At 44.8% G+C, this 23834-nt stretch overlaps 1 protein-coding gene across 1 annotated transcript; it reads right to left on the reverse strand.

The window, feature by feature from the left end:
• Positions 1–1840: 1840 nt before the first annotated feature.
• LOC126456424 (WASP homolog-associated protein with actin, membranes and microtubules-like) lies at positions 1841–16711 on the reverse strand. The gene is made up of 2 exons (XM_050092176.1): positions 16560–16711; positions 1841–2105 (listed from the first exon to the last, which is right to left on the reverse strand). The coding sequence occupies exons 1-2, from the start codon at positions 16709–16711 to the stop codon at positions 1841–1843; spliced, it is 417 nt and encodes a 138-aa protein (XP_049948133.1).
• Between the last annotated feature and the right edge of the window lie 7123 nt (positions 16712–23834).

The following is a 23834-nucleotide window of genomic DNA, read 5'->3' on the forward strand; positions in this document are numbered from 1 at the left end:
TGCAATATCTGGAAAATAGTTTATGCCACGACTTTCACGAAATTATTTCGTACTGAAACTTCAGCTCCGGCAAAAAACCTGTTGCGAATGGTCCACCTCATATGAAGCACCCAATCTAAACGATAATTAACGTGATAATTAATGTAATGGATTCGATTGCATTGGTGGTGTTAAAGGGACCAAACTACAGGATCATCAGTCCCTAAAATCTACGTGCATCAAGCCGGAAAGAGTCCTCAGAGAGGAAGGACACAGAAAACAAATCCTGTTGAACCCGGTTGTAGCCGAGAATCGCAAAACGGAGAGACAGAAGCAAGCAGAAGTGAGAGAGGGGTAGGGCGGCGAAGGTGGCTATGTTGCTCCGCCCAGAAAGCAGCTGGAGTCCACTGGGACATGTTATGTCATGGTGAACGCACCCCCAGCATCCGATCGGTGTTTCCTCGCCCTCCATTACCACAAGAAAACTAGCAACGCAGACAAGTTGATGAAATCTTAGGAAAGAGAACAACGACGACAAGACAGTAAACCAACGACAGATGTAAGAGGACAAGAAGAATTAAGAAGATGGAAAGGGCAGGAGCCAGACCGGACCTCCAAGCAAGTACAGCCATGGGCTCCCTGGGTCAGAGCAGGCGATGGGGCAATCTTCCAGTCCCTCAAGCAACCGACGAGGCTAATGTGACGTATCTCACAAAGAGGAGTTAAAAACCAGCTCTCGTGTCCGAGGACGTGGCCTTGTGTCAGCCAAATATGGGCATTATGACGCCGTCAGAGAATGCCCTGCGACAAGCACGAAGGGAAGATTGCCACATGGTCGAGGTCGCCTTTATTGCTCGCAGTTTGTCTGCAGAAACCAGAGCACACCAATTGGTGTCCCAAGTCTCCAAGGACTGACAGCTTAGACTGGACCGAAGCTCTGGTTCCGTTACCCCCATCCCCAAAGTCGGTATTCTGGTAGTTAACTTGTCCAACCGCGTGTAATGGACATTTGGATCTTCTACTCGCAAAAGGCGATTGCTCACAGCGAAACATAAACCAGCATATATTCAATGGGCCAAGCAACACAGAAAATGACATTGGCGGAGTGGAGGCGTGTGGTGTGGCCCGACTAGTCACGGTTTTACCTCTTTTCAAATGATGCACGACGTCGAGTGCATCGCTAGTCCACTGAGGCGTTTGACCATCAGTCTGTGGAGGGTACAGGTCAGGCCTGAAGTGTTTGTGATGTTTCGAGGGTGTTTTCGTACCACAACTTGGGCCCACCCATTCACGTTATAGTGACACGAAGAAGAATGTCCATTTCAACATTCCGGTGACCAAATCTTGCATTTCTTCATACATACCTGTATTTCAAGCGGATAAAATTGATGTCCACAGGGAAGCCCACATACCTTCCTGGTGTGAAGAATACTCAGGCACCCTCGTGCACCTCAATTTGCCCACTAGACCATTCAATCTTGATGTGTGGGACTATTTCAACAGTGGGTGAAATGTAGCAATGGACTTCTCCGCAGTTTGATAGTAGACCTGTAGCATCAAATCAAGGAGCGGCTTCAGTTGGATACGGTATGGGACTAACTGAAGAAACTTCGGACTCTCTTACTAGAGGAATTGAAGCCATTGTTAAGTTATAAGCAATGTTATACCCTGTCAGCTTGATGTTTCTTGAGCTCACTAATATTTTGTCCAGATTGCTTCCAGACATAGGTAGCGTATGGCATAATAAAACAGTAATTAGTCTTGTCAACGATTTCGCAATAAGCAACATTCGTTTAAGTTAAAGTTCGATCAAAATGCTGTAGTGAAATGCCACTGTGGGATGTAGCTTTTGCTGTGACAACTATGGAGGGCGTGCGAGCAGTTGTGAGCAGGTAGTAGTACCATCTGGACATTTGGGAAGAGCTGCAGCAGTCGGCAGGCTGGACACTGCAGGGGGGAAAGGGGGCCGGGGCGGGGGGTTCAGAGGTGGGGCGGGAGGGGTTGGCGGCGTCGCTAGGCAACGGGAGGCTGCCGCCTGGGTCCGGCTCTCCGCCCCCGCACCGCCCACGCACAGAGCAGCGTCGCGCCCGCCGCAGCCACAATTCGTCTTAAGCCGCTGCGGGCGGCTAGGAGGCGCAGTCCCATAGATGCGCAACGGTAGCCATCCGCACCTCGTTTCAGGTCCCTTTTCCCATTAATCTGAAGTGAGGAAGGTGACAAAGCTTTTAGCTACCAGCAAGCTCATAAATGTTCCTGCGCTTCGAGAAATTGCAAAGAACGGCTCCTGCCTTAATGCACGTGGTCGATCTAACGTGCGACACATGCAGTTAATATTATTACGCAACTTCATAAACTCTCGGTCGCAGAAGGGAAATGCGCTGATGAGCTTAATCATTGACCTTCGCCCAAAGCGAGATTGAATGTCGCCTGAAGGCTTTGCGGGCACATGAAACGATAAGGAAAGTGTAAAAGAGGAGGATGCGAATGGGGAATATTGTAGCGACAATACAGACTACAGTAAATGGGGAAACCCACTAATATGAGCGACTTTGACAAGGGAAACGTTGTTATGGCCCGGCGACTGGGATCGAGCATATCGGAAACGACGACACTGGTTAGCAGCTCGCGTGCTGCTGTTGTGATCATCTTTGGAAAGTGGTCAAAGGACGGTGAAACCAGTAGGCGACAAGGTGATGGACGCCCATGCCTCGTCTCAGAACGTGGAGGTCGGTGCAATACTGATGAAGCGTTTCGGAGAAGGCCGATCAACGCACTTCATCGAACACAGGGATTAACAGCAGAAGACTCTTACGGGTTCCCATGATGACCCAACGACATCGTGAGTTACGACTGCAGTGGGCACGGGATCATTGAAATTGGACTGGTCGGATGAGTAACGTTTCTTACTACACAAGGTCAAAGCCGTATCCTGATACGTCATCTAGGCGAATGACTACTTGAAACCTGCACCGCTCCAAGGACGTAGGCCGTGGATTCAGTATTATTCTCTGGGGGACACACACTTGGGCTTGAATGAGACTTGTGGTGGTAATCGAAGACACCATGACAACTGTGGATTTCGTGAAAATTATTGCGGTTCTCCTGCATCACTTCAAGCTCGATGTCTTCACCATGGGAGATGGATCTTCCAACAGGGTAACATCCGTGTCAGAAGCCCGGAATAATGCTACAGCGGTATGAGGAACATTGCAGTGAACTCACGTTGACGTCTTGCGCAAGAAATTCGCTTATCTGGACCCGATAGAACACATCTAGAAAGCTATCGGGCGCCATCTCCGCGTCCTCAATCTCTGGCTCCTAACTTACCCACGCGAAGTGCAAGACCTGTTCGTAGATATCTGGTGCACATACCTCCCGAAACCTATAGAAATGTTGTGGAATTGACGCCGCGCACAGTCGCTTCTGTATTGCATTCCAAAGATGGGCCAACATACTTTCAAACAGGCGGTCATAATGTTTTGGCTCATCATATGACGCTAACTTCGGTGGCTTGCACGTCGAATGTGCCCACAGAGTAACCCAGTCAGGAGGCAACCCCAAGCAGATAAACGAAGTTAACGGAGGAGTGGCAAAACTTAGAATGCCTGTTAATGAGGCAAAAGGGAATCTACAAGGGCAGTTCAATAAGTAATGCAACACATTTTTTTCTGAAACAGGGGTTGTTTTATTCAGCATTGAAATACACCAGGTTATTCCCCAATCTTTTAGCTACACAACACTATTTTTCAACGTAATCTCCATTCAATGCTACGGCCTTACGCCACCTTGAAATGAGGGCCTGTATGCCTGCACGGTACCATTCCACTGGTCGATGTCGGAGCCAACGTCGTACTGCATCAATAACTTCTTCATCATCCGCGTAGTGCCTCCCACGGATTGCGTCCTTCATTGGGCCAAACATATGGAAATCCGACGGTGCGAGATCAGGGCTGTAGGGTGCATGAGGAAGAACAGTCCACTGAAGTTTTGTGAGCTCCTCTCGGGTGCGAAGACTTGTGTGAGGTCTTGCGTTGTCATGAAGAAGGAGAAGTTCGTTCAGATTTTGGTGCCTACGAACACGCTGAAGTCGTTTCTTCAATTTCTGAAGAGTAGCACAATACACTTCAGAGTTGATCGTTTGACCATGGGGAAGGACATCGAACAGAATAACCCCTTCAGCGTCCCAGAAGACTGTAACCATGATTTTACCGGCTGAGGGTATGGCTTTAAACTTTTTCTTGGTAGGGGAATGGGTGTGGCTCCACTCCATTGATTGCCGTTTTGTTTCAGGTTCGAAGTGATGAACCCATATTTCATCGCCTGTAACAATCTTTGACAAGAAATTGTCACCCTCAGCCACATGACGAGCAAGCAATTCCGCACAGATGGTTCTCCTTTGCTCTTTATGATGTTCGGTTAGACAACGAGGGACCCAGCGGGAACAAACCTTTGAATATCCCAACTGGTGAACAACTGTGACAGCACTACCAACAGAGATGTCAAGTTGAGCACTGAGTTGTTTGATGGTGATCCATCGATCATCTCTAACGAGTGTGTTCGCACGCTCCGCCATTGCAGGAGTCACAGCTGTGCACGGCCGGCCCGCACGCGGGAGATCAGACAGTCTTGCTTGACCTTGCGGCGATGATGACACACGCTTTGACCAACGACTCACCGTGCTTTTGTCCACTGCCAAATCACCGTAGACATTCTGCAAGCGCCTATGAACATCTGAGATGCCCTGGTTTTCCGCCAAAAGAAACTCGATCACTGCCCGTTGTTTGCAACGCACATCCGTTACAGACGCCATTTTAACAGCTCCGTACAGCGCTTCCACCTGTCTGAAGTCAATGAAACTATACGAGACGAAGCGGGAATGTTTGAAAATATTCCACAAGAAATTTCCGGTTTTTTCAACCAAAATTGGCCGAGAAAAAAAATGTGTTGCATTACTTATTGAACTGCCCTCGTATAGCCACCCACAATGATGAGTGGCTGGAAATAGATATCAGATCAGCAGTGTCGACTTAAAATCGCCCAAAATATCCAGTTACAGGTTTTTATTGTGCTTATTTCCAGTAATATCCATAAACATGGAACACATATTGTAGAGCTATTTCCATTTGTCGTCATGTCTATTTTTGTGCTTATTTATTATAACAGATTCTGGTTTAGGCTTATGAAGCTGAGTGAATCTCGTTAGGTATCTTTCCACCACAGAAAAATCTTGGGTGGTAACTGCAAATCTATCCTGGAGTTCTTTTATTATCCAGTGATCTCCACCACGGTTATTTTAGACACAAATGTAATCTCATGCAAACTGAAATGCGACTTGGCACACCTCTAGGGATCACATATCTCTTCTTAGGAATATGAAAAACTGCCAAAAATTACCACCTTGTGTCCCATAGGACAGCAGAATTTGTCCACTACATTCGACGACGATGCGCAAGAAATCTTTGATCCAGAGCAACTATAAGAAGCTGTTTAGCGTTTAGCGTTCTGATACCAAAGACACTGCAACGCTAGGTCACAAATACTGGTGCTTCTGTCGTAATACCAGGTTTAGCATATTTCTTCAGCGTTCCTCCACAGCCATACTATACACATACGTAGAGGGTTGCCGAAAAATTGAATACTGATATGTAGTTCTTAAAACTGACTTTATAGAAACTTCAATTGGGATAGTAGCACCTGGCCAAGATAGTTCAATGGTTTTCTCGTCCTACAACCCCCCCCCCACCCCTACACACACACCCCCACCCCCCACCCTTCCCCGACTCTTGACTTAAAGCGTTGATAAACGGTAAGTTGAATGTCATGAATTAATTGTAAGCGCACAGGAGAACTACATCTACCGTGAATTATACGGATATCTGTGTAAGGCAACGAGGATCAGTTGTCAATGCGCATACTTCAGCTTTGTGGATCCTTCAAATTTTTACTTGAAATCTTACATAAAACACGCCTGATGCGATAGCACCACCGCTCGTGTTGTCATTGTTGGCCAAAAAATTTGCTATAGTTATCCAATTACGTCTTCTGACCATCAAACGTAATCAGAATTAAAAGGCGAGAACCAGTCGTGATATCGACTTGCGATACTTCATGTAGTTGTGTAGTTCAACGCTACATATATAGTTCAGCATTTTCTGCATTTTAACGTTAGCAATATCGACAGTGGGTTGACGACTCAAGCGCTCCTACTAATACGAAGTGTTCCGAAAATGCCGACACGTTATCCGGAGTGTTACGAGGCAAAAAAAAAAGAAAAAGATACAGGCTAACCAGCTCTGCGTCATCAATCCACGTCCGTCGTGATGACTGGCAGTTTCAGCTATCATTCAACGCCTCTCTTTTTCTGTCGAGTTGCTGCCTTTACAGCGTTAAAAGGATTAGTTCTTCGCCTTACGGCCGACCTTGCTGTGGTAAACACGCTGCTGCAAGCCATTTTTAAACGCGATCATTGAGTCGTCACGGTCCATTGGCTCGAGAAATGGAGGAACGCTATTTTCTGCGGTTCCACGAGTGCAATGAACGATGAATGTGAGCACTGCTGAAAATTCAGGTAGGAACGAAAACTACGGAAGTTTAAACGGAAAATACTTACGAGCTATTCACAAAAGCTTTCTAATGTAACACTTATCTCCATCTTAGAGGCAAATACGAGCTGTTGTATACCTTTGTTTTAAAGCTCAATGTGTTTTATCTTTTGCACGATTCATAGTGATGTACCAGCCAATAACACCAATAACACAAGCGGTAACGCCGGATAAAATGTATAGTTGTGCAGTTATCTAAGCAAAAATGTAAACTATTCGACAACGATTCAGAATCTGAGACAGTCGCTAGATACAAAAACCTTGGAGTAAGTTTGGATTTTTTTAGGTTGTATATAAAATAAAAGCCAGGTTTTAGTTAGTTTGAACCATCATGGGGTAATACGAGGGCCGTTCAGAAAGTAACCTCCGGTTGATTTAAAAAAATACACCAAGTTAAATAAAAATATTTTAATATATACATCTTACAACTACATCTTTGCACTATTTTTCTACATAGTCTCCATAGCGATTGAGGCACTTATCGTATCTCTTCACAAGCTTTGAAATTCCTTCTGCATAAAAATCACCCGCTTGTGCCTGGAGCCAGCCTGTGACCGCATCTTTGAGCTCTTCGTCGTCATCAAACCGCTGTGACCCGAGCCATTTCTTCAAATGCATGAAGAGGTGATAATCACTTGGCGCCAGGTCTGGGCTGTAAGGTGAATGGTTGATAACGTCCCACTTGAAGGACTCAAGAAGGGCCGTTCTGCGAGCAGAGTGAGGACGGGCGTTATCGTGCAAAAAACGATACCGGAAGTCAGCATACCACGGCGTTTGTTCTGTATAGCCCGTCGTAACTTTTTTATTGTTTCACAGTACACGTCTTGATTAATGGTCGTACCACGTTCCATGAATTCAACCAACAACACCCGTTTGGCATCCCAAAACACCGTTGCCATCAGTTTTCTGGCAGAAAAATCTTGCGAGGGTTTTCTTGGTTTGGTAGGCGAATTTGAATGTGCCCACATCTTTGATTGTTCTTTTGTCTCAGGGTTCACGTACTTAATCCAGGTTTCGTCACCGGTCACGATTCTGTTTAACAATGGTTCCTTTGGCTGTAAAAAACCTTATGACAGCACGCACTTCACATTTGGCGGGGTTTTCTATTGCAGCACACATTTCAAACTGCCACAAAAACTAAACTAGCGCAGGTACGACGTTCACTCGACCACGGCTTGATGCCGACTGACCTGTTGAGTGCGTGAACGCAGATGGCGTCGCTACTCCCCCCACAACCCGCACTGTGACCAATCGGAGGTTACTTTCTGAACCGCCCTCGTATATTCTTGTCTATGAAAGAGATTCCTCACAAAGGACTTGTGCGGCCTATACTGGAACATTCATGTGCAAGGGTTTAATACGAGTTAGGAGCAATGAGAGGAATCGTGAGTATGGAAAGAAAAATTCAGATTATTACAATCCTCTCGCTTGTATTGATTTTCAGAGTATAGCCGCAGATGCAGAAGAGCACAGAGTGAGCTAAATGAAGTTAACAGGTGTGGATGATGTTAAAACTTTTCCATCGGTTGTTATTTTGGGTACCCAGGGAAATATCAAGTAAGTTTTAATTGCTGCGTTCGGTTAAGCATCAAAGAGCAAAGGCAGTGGGTGAGGCTTCAGTCACGTTTGTTCCATCTGCTAACTAATATGAATTTTATACAAGGCCTTTTATTTTGTACGAGAGATGTACACTGATAAGTGAGAACATTATGACCACGCACCTAGTATCGATATAAACCCGTCCAGGTGATAGGAGCGTCACGTGGCGATGAATGATTGCTAGTCAGATACACGCACGGTACGTGTAGTATCAGTGAGCTTGCTGTCCGTGTATAGAATGGAGAAGGCGCGCGGCCTTTCTGAATTTGACCTAGGGCAGATTGTGATGTCCCGGAGGCTCGACACGAGCATTTCGGAAACTGCACTACTTGTCGGATGTTCGAGGAGTGCTGTGGCGAGTGTCTTCAACTCGTGGCGAAGCCAGGGTGAAACCACTTCCAGACATCATGGGGTTAGGCAGCCATCTCTCGTTACTGATGTCGGACGTCGTAAGCTGGGCAGATTGGTGAAACAGGACAGGCGGCGAACTGTGGCGGAACTAACATCAGACTTTAATGCTGGGCAGAGTACAAGTGTGTCTGAACACACACTGCACCGAACGCTCCTAACAGAGGGGCCTCCTCCCATGCATGTTCCAATGCTAACACCGTGACGTCGGCAGCTACGACTGAAATGGGCACGAAACCATTGGCATTGGACGTTGGCGCAGGGGCAGAGCGTTGCATGGTCTGACGAATCCCGATACCTTCTTCATCGTGCCGATGCGACGGCGCGAATCCGTCGCTTTCCAGGGGAACAGCTCCTTGGCACCTGTACTGCGGGACGGAGACAAGCTGGCTGCGTCTCCATTATGTTCTGGCGAACATTCACTTGGGCATCCATGTGTCCAGTGCAGCTCGTGGAAGGCACCATGGCGGACAATATGTATCTTACACTTGTTGCAGGCTATGTACACCCCTTCATGTCGAAAATGTTTCCAGATGGCAGTGGCATTTTTCAACAGGATAGTATGCCATATTACAAGGCCAGGAGTGTGATCTAGTGGTTCGAGGAACACATTGCCGAGTTCCAATTGATGTGCTGTTCCCCCGAACTCGCCAGATCTGAACCCGATCGAACACATCTGGGATGAGATTGAACGTGGCGTCAGAGCTCATCGCCTCCCCGCCCCCCCCCCCCCTCCCCCTCCCCGGAACTTATGGGAATTAGGTGACACGTGTGTTGAGATACGGTGCCAGATACCTCCAGCGCTCTACCAAGACCTCATTGCTTCCATGCCACGACGCGTCGCGGCTTTTACCCGTGCCAAAGATGGACATACCGGCTATTATGTAGGTGGTCGTAATGTTCTGGCTCGTCATGCGCAACTGCATCGTAATTTGTCTGTAAAGTAAGCTACAGCTTCCTCTGCACCTAGGGCTAACAATACTAAAACCCCAAAGTAAGGACACACTCAATGGGACTGATCAATAAGCTCTTAAGAAGGATCTCGATAATAGGGTAGAATAATGTAAATATTGATGACGTGACATGTGTATATCGGTGCTAGAATGGTTTATTTTTGCTTTTTTTGTTTTAAATACCAAAGGTATGATTGCCGTGCCTCTTATTTGTAGCGGAGGCCAGGTAATCGATGCTAGGTTCGCATGTTTTGTGGTTTTAAACAAACAAGTATGATTGCCGTAAAACAGTGATTGTCACGTTCTTAACGAAGTCCGGACTAATCCCTATAGGACTGGAAAACGAAATTTGAAACTTTGTGTCGTCCAACGCTTATTAATACATTATGAAACAAACGAAATAAAAAATGATCAAAACTCATCGCTCAGATAAAAAATATCTGCACGTATAAAATAAAGCAATGTTTCTGTGCTGCAGGCTATATTTTGAAAATCATGGAACTGTTGTTTCAACTTGCCTCATTAGATGATTTATTGTGTCTGGAATATGTTATATAAAGAAGACGCAACTGAATGAATATAGTATTTCGTTAAAAAATTCGTGCATCATACAAAAATTTAACTGTTAAGAGAAAAGCGGAAGGAAGGCCAAAGAATGTACATATCACAGATATCTCTAAGTTAAAAACATCGAAACATCGATTGTAAGCAGTGTGAACAGTTATCTTCTGTTTTCTTGACTAGCATAACAGATTCATTGTAAGAAAACAACAGTTGATGAGATTCAAAAACCAAAGTAAATTGTTGACGATACGAGTTGAAAACAAAAATCAAATGATCTTGATTCTCAAAGCAAAAGAATGTGCACACAACAAAAATCATAAAAATGTATGCGGACACTACATTAAAGGCGAAAAGTTGGAGGTGTCCACATCTACATCGTAACTGACGGTAGAGAGACCAGGGAGTAATAAAATGTAGACTTTCACGGCCGGAAATGTCATGTCCATTATAATTATCCGGCCTGTTATGCCGTGGTCGGTTTATGAATTCCGTGTCAATTCCCAACGTTTCGTCCCCGTCTGCGAAGGATATCTTCAAGCGGTACAGGAATACCTTAAGCCTGCCAAGGACCCTCGAAAACCATTCGAAAAAGCTGGAGTGTATAGGATCTCATGCAGCTGTGGAGATGTTTATGTGGGTACCACTAAAAGAACTGTTTCAAAACGTTTGAAAGAGCACAAGGGCAATTGTAGAAGAGGAGAAACGAAAGATCAACTGTTGCGAAACATGCTTTCGAGCCAGGTAACCACCATATTCGTTTCGAGGAGACGCAGGTACTAGCGGCCACAAGCGGATATTACGAAAGGCTCTACAGGGAGGCAATCAAAATCGCCAAACACCCTAATAATTTCAATCGAAAGGAGGAGGGCGAGAAATTAAACGGTATATGGATGCCGGTGCTGAAGAAGATGTGTACCACCCGTCCACCACTGGGTGATGGCAACGGCGATCGACGGCAGCGGACAGCGGCCAATTGCACTGACGTTTTCAAAACACGTGACGTCACGCCTCGGCGCGGGAGCGCGCGGACACGGAATTTAGCGGCAGTCAATAGCGAGCCAGTGGGTGTGTTGGACCTTCCATCGAGCTACAGACTCCCTTGAAGATATCCTCCGCAGACGGGGACGAAACGTTGTGAATTGAAACAGAATTCATCAACTGACCACGGCATAACAGTCCGGATAATTATAATGGGCAGACCAGTGGATACCATCAGCAATATAGCCATGTCTAGTGAAAAGATTGTCGTTTTCAAAGAAACCTTGAGTGTGATTACTTTACGTTAGTTACAAAAACGCCGGTAATCTGAAGATCAGTTTTGCAATATTTGTATTAGAATTAAATCAATAAGTATGAATTTGTGTATCACAAACGTAGGAGCTGTCCGCAGCTGTGGGCGTCTGAAAAAATCTACAATTACAATAATTTAACTGCTAACACCTAAGGTCTGAGCAGATCGTGGCCAAAAAAAGTATACTACTGCAACTGGGGCAAATGCTCTTGAATAATGTCAGAACTTCCAAAAATTAATAATCTGTAGGTAGTGAAACCTAGTATACGCGGCCCTCTTTTGCCTCCGTGATTACACCCACCTGGAACCCCTTTTGGTCTCGTGGGCTAAGAGAAACGGTCTTCCGTCAGCGGAACACGTCCGAGACATTCTCAGTACAAGCGGCCCCAGCCACACGCGCCTGCTGCGCCACGAATCTTCCATGCAAATTGCAGCCGCCAATCTGCACGAAAGTTGTCGCCCTGCCTCATTATTTATACCGTTAAACGCGATCTCCTTCTCCCCAGGCGCCGCGAAATATTCTCGTCGCCCCCATCTGACACGCTTCAGGAAAACTGGCAGCAGGACGCACTCAGCTGCGTGTTTGACGGTGGCTCGGGAGAATTGTTTGTGCAGACTTAGCGTTGATTAGTATTTCAGTAATGACTCGCAGAACTTGTAACCGTTAAATGCTAACAGTGTGCAGTGCTCATGCTCGGATTACGAGCGGCTAACAATTTTCTCACTTATCGAGCGAGGTAGCGCAGTAGTTAGCAAACTTAACGCGCATTCGGGAGGACGACGATGAAACCCACCTCCGGGCATCCAGAGTTAGGCTTTCCATGGTTTCTCTAAATCGCTCCAAGCAACTACCAGGATGATTCCTTTGAAAGGGCACGGCCGATTTTATTCCCCACCCTTGAGGCAATCCGACCTTTTGCTCCGCCTGAATCATCTCCACGTAGACGGGGCGTTAAACCCAATCTTCCTGTATCTCTTTTTTTAATTTCCTTTATTAGTAACAAGATCCGACACCTCCTTTCATACCAAAACTAACAAACGCCAGGAGGAATTATCCAGATGTCGAGCGTGCTGCTGTAGTTATTAAAAGGCAAAGTCATGCTCCCGATTTGGTCCCGAATAGAGAGACTGAACCTGCATTTATTTGTCTTTCCGTATGGCAACATAACGTCATCCATCCAGATTTCAGGAAGTTAAAAAATGTTCAAATGTATGTGAAATCTTATGGCACATAACTGCTAAGGTCATCAGCCCCTAAGCTTACACACTACTTAACCTAAATTATCCTAAGGACAAACACACACACCCATGCCCGAGGGAGGACTCGAACCGCCGCTGGGACCAGCCGCACAGTCAACGACTGCAGCGCCTGAGACCGCTCGGCTAATCCCGGGTGGCATTTCAAGAAGTGTAGTTACTTAAACCCTATGTATCCTACGAATTGCATTCAACTGTGTTTAGAAGATACACAAAGTAACGACATATTTAAAATTTATGCTCGAGGCGGGGCTTGAAACAGCATTAAAGAGGTTGCGACGCTACCCTAAGCCAAATAAAAACTGCTACGGGAATGCGGTTTTGAAACAGAAAGAGGTAGCTCAATAGTTAACACACTGGGGTTTCATTCGGGAGGACCGGCGTCATTAGGTTTTCCTAATTTGGAGAATCTCGTTCAGTATGCAGAATCAAAGCCGCCGTTACTGGCTTGGAGAGTAAAGCTTAACTTTTTAACATTCGGGGTGGATGAGGGAAGTACGCGAAATCGATACGTTACTGGATGTACAAGTTAGTCAAAAGGAAAGTGCCTCGGAAATTACGTACCAGTTACCAATCTTAGCGCTATTCAACGACTGTGCAACGTATTGACAAGGTTTTTATGATGGATAATGACGCATGTTCAGTGAGTTCACATTTCCATACAGGATGAACCACACGTAATTAGAAAAAAATGAAAAACTGAGAATCCTATTCTCGTGGTGCCATTACGTCTGAAACCACCACAGTACGTGCAGGTTGGTTTTGAAATTCGTACTCGCGCACAACAGAAGATTTCTGTGGATAAAGATGAAGATCGTTCTTTATGTTGTCCTAACACGACGATGAGTTAATTCTCACTAGCACAGCTAACCGGTGCTACGATTCATCTGCAGACTATTTTGTGCTTTAATCATGATTTCTAGTGCTCCAATTCATTTCAGACAGATTTTTTTTCAATGATATCTTCGCTGTTAAGTTACCGTCGACACGAAATGCCAAGACACTTTCCGGGCGGTAGTAGTAAGCTGCTGTAGTGAGCTTTCGAGAAAATTTTACAAGATTCAATCCCTGCATGTAATGTAAGAATGGTGTGTAATAAGATACGATCCATAAGTAAATGAGAAATGTCCGAAAACTTAACACTACAGTGTTCCGACTGCTACATTCAACACGTATTGGCTTCCCCATTCCCAGAGAACAGATTTACGTTAGAGACGTGTGTTCCTTTTACCAATGAGACTAAATCAAAATAAGAAAAAGAAAAAAAATGTACCTCTGAATCTCATAAGCAGTAACACTAAGGTCTGAATATTCTACAGACAACTTCAGTACGAACGGAGCACTAGCTCAGTCGGAGTGTGGTCGAAGCAATCGGTTGCGGCATTTTTGATGGAAACATCACGGAATGACTTTGGGGAAGTCAGATCCCCTGTCAGTCAGAGCAAAATTTGAATTCATCTTCTCTACAGGCGATCTTCTTGTATACATTTTACTGATGGTTAGTAATTACGCCATTACGATGCGTGTTTCTTTGCGGTGCGAACGTTTCAACTTGGCTGTGCAGACAAGCAAGACTAATACGTTAAACTGGAAAGAGCTGTAATGTCCTTTGGAACTTATGGTAGACATTATTTGATTTCAGCTCGATTTGAGTTTATTATGTAATAGCATTTCAGTGAGGAGCGATACTGCAATAAAGGATACAACCGAGTCGCTGCAAGGGCTTTGTCCTGTGAGAGCACACATGCTCCACACATCTGCAAGCAATAACGTCGCTGCCAGAGCGACAACAGGCGGTACATCATAACGAAGCGGTACAGAATATGCGGCATTCTGGACAGGTTGCTTATTTGTATGTCTCCTTAAGGAATTTAAAATGCGCTCTAATGCTAACTGTAAACTTTCGTGAAGGCTGTTTCTAAAGCTTGCTTTTCCCTCGTTTATGAGATTAATACACTGTTCTATCCTATTCAACGGTCTTTTGCGACGTATATTTACTGCACATGCATACGTTTGATGTTGCCGTAAACATCAGTAGCGATTTCCTGAAAATGCATACATTTGCATTATCCACAAGTGATCTGCTCTTCTGTTTTTGGAGCGGTAACAGTATGCAGCAAGAGCATGATAACATTACACTCACGCTCAATGAACTTTCTACACGATAATGAAATGAAAGAAGGAAGATTTATAGTTTGATGTCCCGCCGCCTACGATTTCAATAGAGACAGAGCACAGGAATGATTGAACAAGGATGAGGAAGGAAATTACTTTCAAAGGAGTCACACTGCATTCATCTTAGAGTACGTAGGTGAAGCCACGAAACAAGTAATAGCTGGATGGTCCTATGGGTACATGAACGCCAACCTTCCGGAATGCGATTCTAGTGCCTCAACTACGGTGTCACCAAGCTCGGTCAATAAACAAAGGGTCCACATCATATTTTTAAGAATATTGCCACACACGCGAATGTGGAGCAATCACCTATCACACTTTATTAAAGGCAGGTCTGCACCTGAGGTGGAAACAACGCTGCTGTGATGTGCAAACAAACAGAGTCGCTAACGGAATCAAAGATCAGATGCCGTTAGTGCAAATGCAGGACGTTTTAAGTTTTCGTCTCCGGACGAGTTGTTGCCTTCGGTAGTTCTCGAAATAAATCCATAGCATTTACTTGGTGTCTTGTACAATGCATTCTGACAAGGAGCAGATAGATTTGATGGCTCATTACTGGGCATTTTTTAAGGCTTAATGTTAGAACGTAATGTCAGATAGGCAGCACATTCTCAAGTAATCTCACCGGGTAAATCAAGTTCGGGTCAAAGACCTGCAGCCACATAATAACTGCATTGAAGCATTAACTCCGGGGGATCCCGTTTGAGAATTGTATCAGCACGAGCTGAGGCACTTCAAAAACGCCGTCAGCTGTCGTGCTAGCGGGGAGCGCATATCAAATTAGGTGACTATTGTGCGTCAATTCGAGGGTGTGAGCGAGGAGAAAGGAACCGTATTAACAAAAGGCTACAACATCCTCGGGCCGTGCTGGAGTGAGATAAGTGCTGCCGGCAGCGGGCGTATGGTAGCAGGGCATTCAGCTCAGATAATCTCGGCGATAAAAGCATGGTACACAGTCAAGTCACTGCATCGACAATCTTGTTAGCACTAAACTGAATTTTCTCAAAGAATGGGAGAGATAAGGCGTAGTCATGTAATTATTTGATGTCGGAGGTTTGTTGTTTTGGTTGTTACTAGACGAGTCTACCTTAGCGAGCGTTTCCGATCAGCTGATCACAGACAACAGCGTGACTCACTCGCCAGTTATTTATAGATGTTTCACGTTCTTCAGTGCTTCCGGGATTAGCCTGGAGTTCTTAGAATAGGTATTTGTAACAAGCACATTCTTCCTCTGCACACAACGAAAGTATCCTGTATCGAGCAGAAATGAAACAAAAACATCGATTGTGCAGGAATGTTGTGATGCTGCGTTGGAATAACTGCATTGCACCCAAATGATAACAAAATAGTTGCTGTGTTATTAATTTCACCGGCTTGCAACGTCCTTCCGCCGCAAACGTCAGTGTCAGGCAGGAATAAACAAAGGCTCTTACCGAAAAAGTCCTCCCAGCTGAGAGATCCATCCGAATCCCATTCGTCACTTGTTGCCATGGTTCCCGGAAAATGCACTGATGTCATAGTTCACAACTGTCAGTAAGGAAGGCTCGCGTCGCTACGCGAGCATTGTTGACAGAGTACCCGCACTTCCGGAAAAATAAAACGCCGGTGCAGACAGGGTCCAGCGCGGTGGCCCATACAGAATGAACTTGAACCCTGCGTCCACGCCGGCCGCCGCAGCGGGCGCCCGCGAGCCGGTCCGCGCCCACGCAACGCTGCCTCGCACGCACTCACGCTGCTGGGCGTCCACCGCCCGACCGCACGCACCTTTCATTCATGGGGCACTGACAGCCTGCGCTCGCCGTCGCCGGCAGCGCGCCCACTCGTGCTGCCACCCGGCGGCAGTAGGCTGCACTGCGTGAGCGCGGCACTGCTGCCAACTTCATTGTAAGCAGCAATCTCAAAAACGGTTCAAGTTCTACATTACTTAGCTCGATGCTTCCACTTCACAGTTGACTCTCGAAGGTTGTCTAAATTGTCGCTGTTTTCTGTTACGAAATCGCTTTGCACTTGCGGTTTCGTGGTAACCCCCAAGATTTTAAAACGGGTAACCTGACTCCTATTGTTGAAAGACAACATGACTGCATCCTAATTTTGTATTCGATTGCATTTAACTATAGCAAGCTGGGGATAGGAATAACAGACCGGCTAAAACCGACAGCCGTATTTTAGGGTCTTTTACTAATAACCGGGTAAAATATCGGTATATTAATTTGTTATAGTAGTGATGCTACGATTTCTTGTATTTACATAAAACTTTTTTAAAAAATTAGTAATTCGTAAAATTTCCAATGCCTTCAAATATTGGGTTATTATAGCAAATAGAATAAACCATCAGTACTATTTTAATGATGACACTGACAGTTAGAAACAAGCAAAAAACAACTGCAATAAGAATCGGTACAGTATTGGTGAGACAATAATGTATCCGTTATCCTTTACTACCCAGAAGCAGTGATCCTTTCTCTTTTTTTTTTTTTTTTTTTTTTTTTTTTTGAGCAGAGTAAAAGGTATTCGCTGTGCCTGTCGTTTGTTGCCCAAAGATATTTAAAGATATTTACTGGTATCTTAGGCTGTAAGACACGTTGCTCACGAAAGATTGGCATCGTCTTTGAATGATATTGTTTTTGACGAAGGGAACCGACTAACAGATTAGCACATTATAGAATGAGTACTTATGAACGTGCGAGGTGCCGGGGCTAGCAGTGTATTTAACACTAAATTCTTCTAGAATTTTCTTATGTAAATGGTGCTCTAAGCCCCCCCCCCCCTTATTCTAACTCTGACTTATGCTGTTGCACATGGATTAAGAAGAAACGCGAACTGACTGTAATCGACCCTGCAAGTGGGGTTTGGCACCTGCAATAATGTAATTTGATAGAAATTAATTAAATAAAGGAAAGTTTCACTAACATAGTGAGAAATGAAAGGTTTGCTCTACCGATTAACAGAATGAAAGTTCTGTCCAAAATTACAATTTCATTTATTATGACTAAACTCAAAATAATAAACAAAATACATGAAACATTTACAGTACATCAAATTGGATACTCAAATAAATGCTGTGAAGGTGAAGTTGTCCCTAAACTAGATTGTGACATTTATGATGAAGTGGTATGTGGAGCCAATTCCTTGCAACTCAAATCTTAAGAGAAACACACAGCCAACCCAACATTGATTGCTGCTACAGTAGTGAGAACTCAGACAATGAACACCCAAGACAGAACAAAGTGAGAAAAGACGAACAGGCGCGCTCTGCTGAGCTCTGATTATCACATAGCAAAATTCCCTAAGCTGCCGGTGCTGCGGACATACATTACCAAGCTGTCTTCTTAACTGCAAGAACACGATCTGGCGTACCGGAAGCGATGGCTGGTTGCTTCGACGTCCCGTGGTGGTGATGATAATGTCGCGAGTATAGCCCGAAACACATTATCCTGATCTGGTTGTTCCAGACTAATGACTTCCTATCAATACAAGTGCGCCTCTGAGGGAGACGAAAAAGGTCGCCACACAATCACTGATGGTACAGTGATTGATTTTACAAGCGAAGTCACACAGTAGCTCTGACACAACTTTAGCCAAAACTGCTCAAGACAGACAACATAGGCCACTTGTACGCAGAACGCTCAATTGCCAACTGTACTCGGAAAGTTACGTTGAAGTCGAAACTTCAGCAACTTCGTCAAACAGTTACAATGAAATAAAAATATATTAGACAGCCAACGGAAGGCAGGCTGTCCAGAGCAGCGAGAGCTCAGTCTTGTAACCTACTCTGACCGAAAGGCGAGAGCCGACCCCCACAAGAGCACCTGTACCAACCGAACACAGAACATTCCCGCCCCCATGATAGTGGCTGTGGTTAAACGTTCCAATCAGCAACTCGAAAACTCGCGGAAAATTCCACTCTACTGCCAAAGCACTACCATTCCACCAATGGAGATTCTTGGCGCCAATTTCTGCGCCGATTTTGCTACGTCACGGAGCTATGCCCTGAGCCAGCCAATCACAGTTACGATTTTGCAGAAAACGTGGGAATTTTCCCGCCAATGCTGCCTGGCAACACAAGTCATTCCCACGCCTCGAGCCGGCCGGAGTGGCCGAGCGGTTCTAGGCGCTACAGTCTGGAACCGCGCTACCGCTATGGTCGCAGGTTCGAATCCTGCCTCGGGCATGGATGTGTGTGATGTCTTTAGGTTAGTTAGGTTTAAGTAGTTCTAAGTTCTAGGGGACTGATGACCTCAGATGTTAAGTCCCTTAGTGCTCAGAGCCATTTGAACCATTTTTGAACCCACGCCACGCTGGTAGCCCGCCAGAAAGTGTTTTCGCTAAGTTTCTGCGAAGTAACGGAATCTCTAGCCCAGCCGCTCCTTCAGGCCCCTGCGGGCGTGTCTCCACCACTATTATGACAATGTCGGCGTCTGGAAAGCATTCACTCGACTCCCTCACACCCATCGGCTTAACTCCTTCAAGATCAGCAGAACCCGCCTGTCACCGGACCACCCGGGTGACGAGAGACGCTGCGTGGGAAGTCCGCGTGTGAAGGAATAGCAACTAGTCACCGCACGCAATTAGAGGGGAAAATCGAATTTCTCAGAGTAAGATAGAAATATGAGAGGGGGCTTCTGCCACCCCTCAAATGGATTGAACAAAAATATTGCCTATCAGATTAATTCATAACTGAAATTTCAAATACAGTCAAGTAATTGCTTCTGGTAAATATTCAATTTCAGCTACTATCTAAATTGTTCAGTTGAATTTTTTGTCATTAAAAAAACAGTTGTATTATAATTCCTCTTAAAAAGTAAATAATTATAGTTGACTAAAAACGGGTTGTTCATTTGAAGTGATAAAACAAAAAGAACACTACAAATTTTACACAAAAATATATTATTTGTCTACCATTTTTATGAAATAACAAAAGAGAAATGTGCTTAAGGCAACAGCAACAAATAAAAATTTTAACAATTCTTTCATTTTTTGTACTTGATCCGCTGTCGCCTTTATCTGTTTTTAGCCATGGAAACAGACAACATAACATGAAGAATAGTGCTCTCCAACCTTTGTTATCACTCCCTAGCACCCACTATTTCTAATGGCCAAATAATTGTATGACCCTCGATAATAGCATGATTTTTGAAAAATTAAAAGACAGAATTGGAATCAGTACTAGTTATTTTTCTTGTATTATTCAACCCATCACTACTTTTCGAGAAAAGAAGCTGACAGTATACAAACGATCTTTAATTTATCTACTTTATTTCATATTTTGATTCTAGGTATCTTGAAAAAAGTATAATGCAAAACTCTGACGGAGTCTTAGAATTTTTCAATCATTGTTCCATGTTTATCTGTAGTACTACAAATAATCGCATAAAAATCTGAAAATCGGTAATTTCAGAAATTGTACCTTTTGAGTGGTTTTAACTGCCAGGTTAAGCTGACGATGAAAAAAAAAAAATACGATATAACCGAAAAACAGTTCTTTCAGGGATAACTGTCACCCCTACAGCAGTCTCTCGATTATCAGAGACCTCATTATCCGGTCTGCGGATTGTCCGTGCGATTTTTAACTGATTAAAACACACAGCTTGAAGTATTATGTGGTAGGACTCAATTTTCGGTTAGAATACACTACATTACATGTGATATTTATGATACTAATACTCATCTGCGCGACGTATTTGAACGAAGTTCTGGTTTTAAAACAGAGGTCGAAAAGATCTGTGAGTGGTTAAATAGTGATGCGTACGAACTGGGTTTGGACCAGCTAAGAGACACGGATTTAGTGAACAAACTGTGTTCGCTAAACGAAGAGAGTGAAGACGAGGCGATCGAGAAATCCCTTATCGCACACAGTGAGGCCCTGAAAGACATTGGTCCTTTATTATAGTAAGCAGGATATAACTCTTTCGATTATATCGATGTTTTTACTCTCTGTAAAATGAGAGCCGTCGTCAGGAAAGAAGTAGATGAAAGACAGAAATAGAAAAAAAAGACGATTATTTCCTGAAATGACACTGAAAGCAAGTGGTGCGAAATATAGAGTCTTTTAAACGCATTTTTGTAAAGAAGTTGACAGTTCCGAGGGCTTTCAAGCACAACATGACTTGGTTTTGCTATCCGTCTCGGTATATCAGGACCGTCACCGTCATGGACTTCTTGTCCCAAAATCCCGACAAGACCCGATTTTGCAAATACAGTTACGGCTTGGCTCAAGTACTGAAGTAACGCCATCCGTTAGCACAACATGCAAAGGCAGTATCAGTTTTATTTATGTCAACAAGCTTATGTAGCCAACATTGTCTCACCGAAGGCGTTGCAAGTCACGTATGCTTTATCGACGACGCAAGCATCTTCTAGATCTAGCGCCAACAGTCGCGGAAACACCAGACTTCTACTACGCTTCTAGTACGCTGCTGGAACTATCTAAGCAGCGCCACGCGGTTAAATCGGGCAGTTCCCATTTGAGCAGCGATGTGATAAGACGACTCTTTCTAAACGTAATACAAACAACGAGTGCTAGTTAGCAATGTTTGAAGTGTTTACTGCGGGTATATAGGGCGTGAGGTGTACAGTGACGTATACTTCGATGACTAACGTGTTATTGTCGACTGTTTACAGTCTAATAAGCTTGTTATAGCTTAGAAAAATGCTCAAGACGGAAAGAGAAAATGTCATTTTTGGATGATTATTCAGAAGAGTGGTCTTTTGTCGAGGAATGACTTATGGATCAGGAAGCATTGAGTGGGATTTGTAGCTGTTTCATCTCAGTAACTCACGGAGGTAAAGCAGATGTGAGGCGTAACATTTCTACGAAGGATCATACAAACAGATTTGCGGCAGCATCGACATCAATGACTAAAGAAGATACCCTGGAAGAACTGTTCGTTGCTGCTACAGACTAACAACAGCTTATAGAGTTGTCAAGCATCATCAGTCCTTCAGTTCTCTTGAGCGTACTGTAAAACTGTTGTCGCAATGTATCCTGACTCCAAAGTCGCCGCAAAGCAGTCTACAGCCAGGACCAAAGCTACAGAGATGTCAAAAGTATTCTTCCACCACACTCCCAGTTCGAATGCGTAAAACAATTGCAAGAAGTTTCATTTTACGGCCTAGTCACCGACGCATCAAACCACAAGGCTGAAAAGATGTTTCCTTTAGTTGTTCAATACTTTGCTGAAATTGACAGGAGTTGTTAAGGTTTGATTCGCTGAATAACGAAACGTCGGAGAAATTGGAAAATTTTGTCTAGACACTTTAAGACAACTGCAAATTCCATTAGATAAATTAATTGCTTTGTGTGGAGACAATACCAATGCCAACTTCGGAGGGCTTCACCGACGCAGCGAGCGGAATGCGTTTCACCAAATTAGAGAAGAACTAGGAAAAGATGTAGAAGGTATCGGATGCGCTGCTCACATTCTCCACAATACTATATCAAGCGCTGCTGGAATCTTAACTGTCGACATCGTAATAATCGTAATGAAAATATTCAATTATTTTTCAATATACACGGGAACGACAGAGAAGCTGAAAGGGTTCTGCTAATATGTTGACGTAAATCATAAGATTCTTCTGTCTCATTTAAAAACAAGATGGCTATTGTTGATGCCGCAGTTGTGAGAATTCTTAAGGTTTGGCTTCCATTAAAATAATTTTTTTTGACGCCGAAGACAGACCATCTAAGACTATCTGAATAACTTCAGATTTTTTCCATAATTCGATTAGTGAAATTTACTTCATGTTTCTGCAGTTAAATTTAATATATACAGGGTGGTCCATTGATCGTGACCGGCCCAAATATCTCACGAAATAAGCATCAAACGAAACTCGTCTAGCTTGAAGGGGGAAACCAGATGGCGCTATGGTTGGCCCGCTAGATGGCGCTGCTATAGGTCAAACGGATATCAACTGCGTTTTTTAGAGTAGGAACCCCCATTTTTATTACATATTCGTGTAGTACGTAAAGAAATATGAATGTTTTAGTAGGACCACTTTTTCGCTTTGTGATAGATGGCACTGTAATAGTCACAAACGCCAGTGCGGATGGTATTTGCGTCGTGATGCATTACCCGTGTTAAAATGGGCCGTCTGGAATCCATCCTTACCCGACGCATCTACCAGAATCTCCGCCAGCATCGCCTCCTTCCCGTTACCCAGTGTGGCTTTCGGCCGTCCTTCTGTACCGATGACCTTTTCCTTCACCTCACTCATTTCCTCTCCGAACAGCTTCCTCTCCCTCGACCTCGAACGCGCCTATGACCGTGTGTGGCATTCCGGTCTCCTCTTCAAGCTCCAAACCTTCGCCCTTCCTATTAACTACGTCCATCTGATCGGGTCCTTTCTTTCCCAACGTCCTTCCTACATCACCATCCATAACACGGATTCCTACACCTTTTTCCCCTCCGCCGGTGTGCCCCAAGGTTCCGTCCTCTCCCCTCTTCTGTACCTTTTGTATACGGTGGACATGCCGCCGCCATCACCCCCCATCCACCTTCTCCAGTACGCCGATGACACCACCTTCCTTGCCCTCGCCCCCACCCTGCAGCGCTCCCAACACCTTCTCCAATCCCATCTTTACCGGTTCACCACTTGGTGCAACCAGTGGTTGCTCAGAGTCAATCCTTCCAAAACCCAGGTGATCATTGTAGGCAAACGCACCCCTTCCTTCCGCCTCCACGACTTCTATGTCACCATCTACGGCCGTCCTATCGCCCTCACCCCCACCCTTACCTTGGCGTCACCCTTGACCGTTGCCCCTCCTGGACCCCCCCCCCCCCCCCATCTCCGGACAATCCAAGTCAAGGCATGCTCCTGACTCCGTCTCCTCAAGCTCCTTTCTGGCCGTACATGGGGTCTGGACCCCTCCACCATCCTCCACACCCATAAATCCCTCATCCACCCTATCCTCTGCTATGCCCACCCTGCCTGGATCTCTGCCCCTCCTACCTTTTACAAATCCCTTCCAAACCTCGAACGCCATGCTCTTCGCCTCGCCTATCCCAT

This window comes from Schistocerca serialis, chromosome 2 (genome assembly GCF_023864345.2).
Source record: "Schistocerca serialis cubense isolate TAMUIC-IGC-003099 chromosome 2, iqSchSeri2.2, whole genome shotgun sequence".
Taxonomy (NCBI): Eukaryota; Metazoa; Arthropoda; class Insecta; order Orthoptera; family Acrididae; genus Schistocerca; species Schistocerca serialis.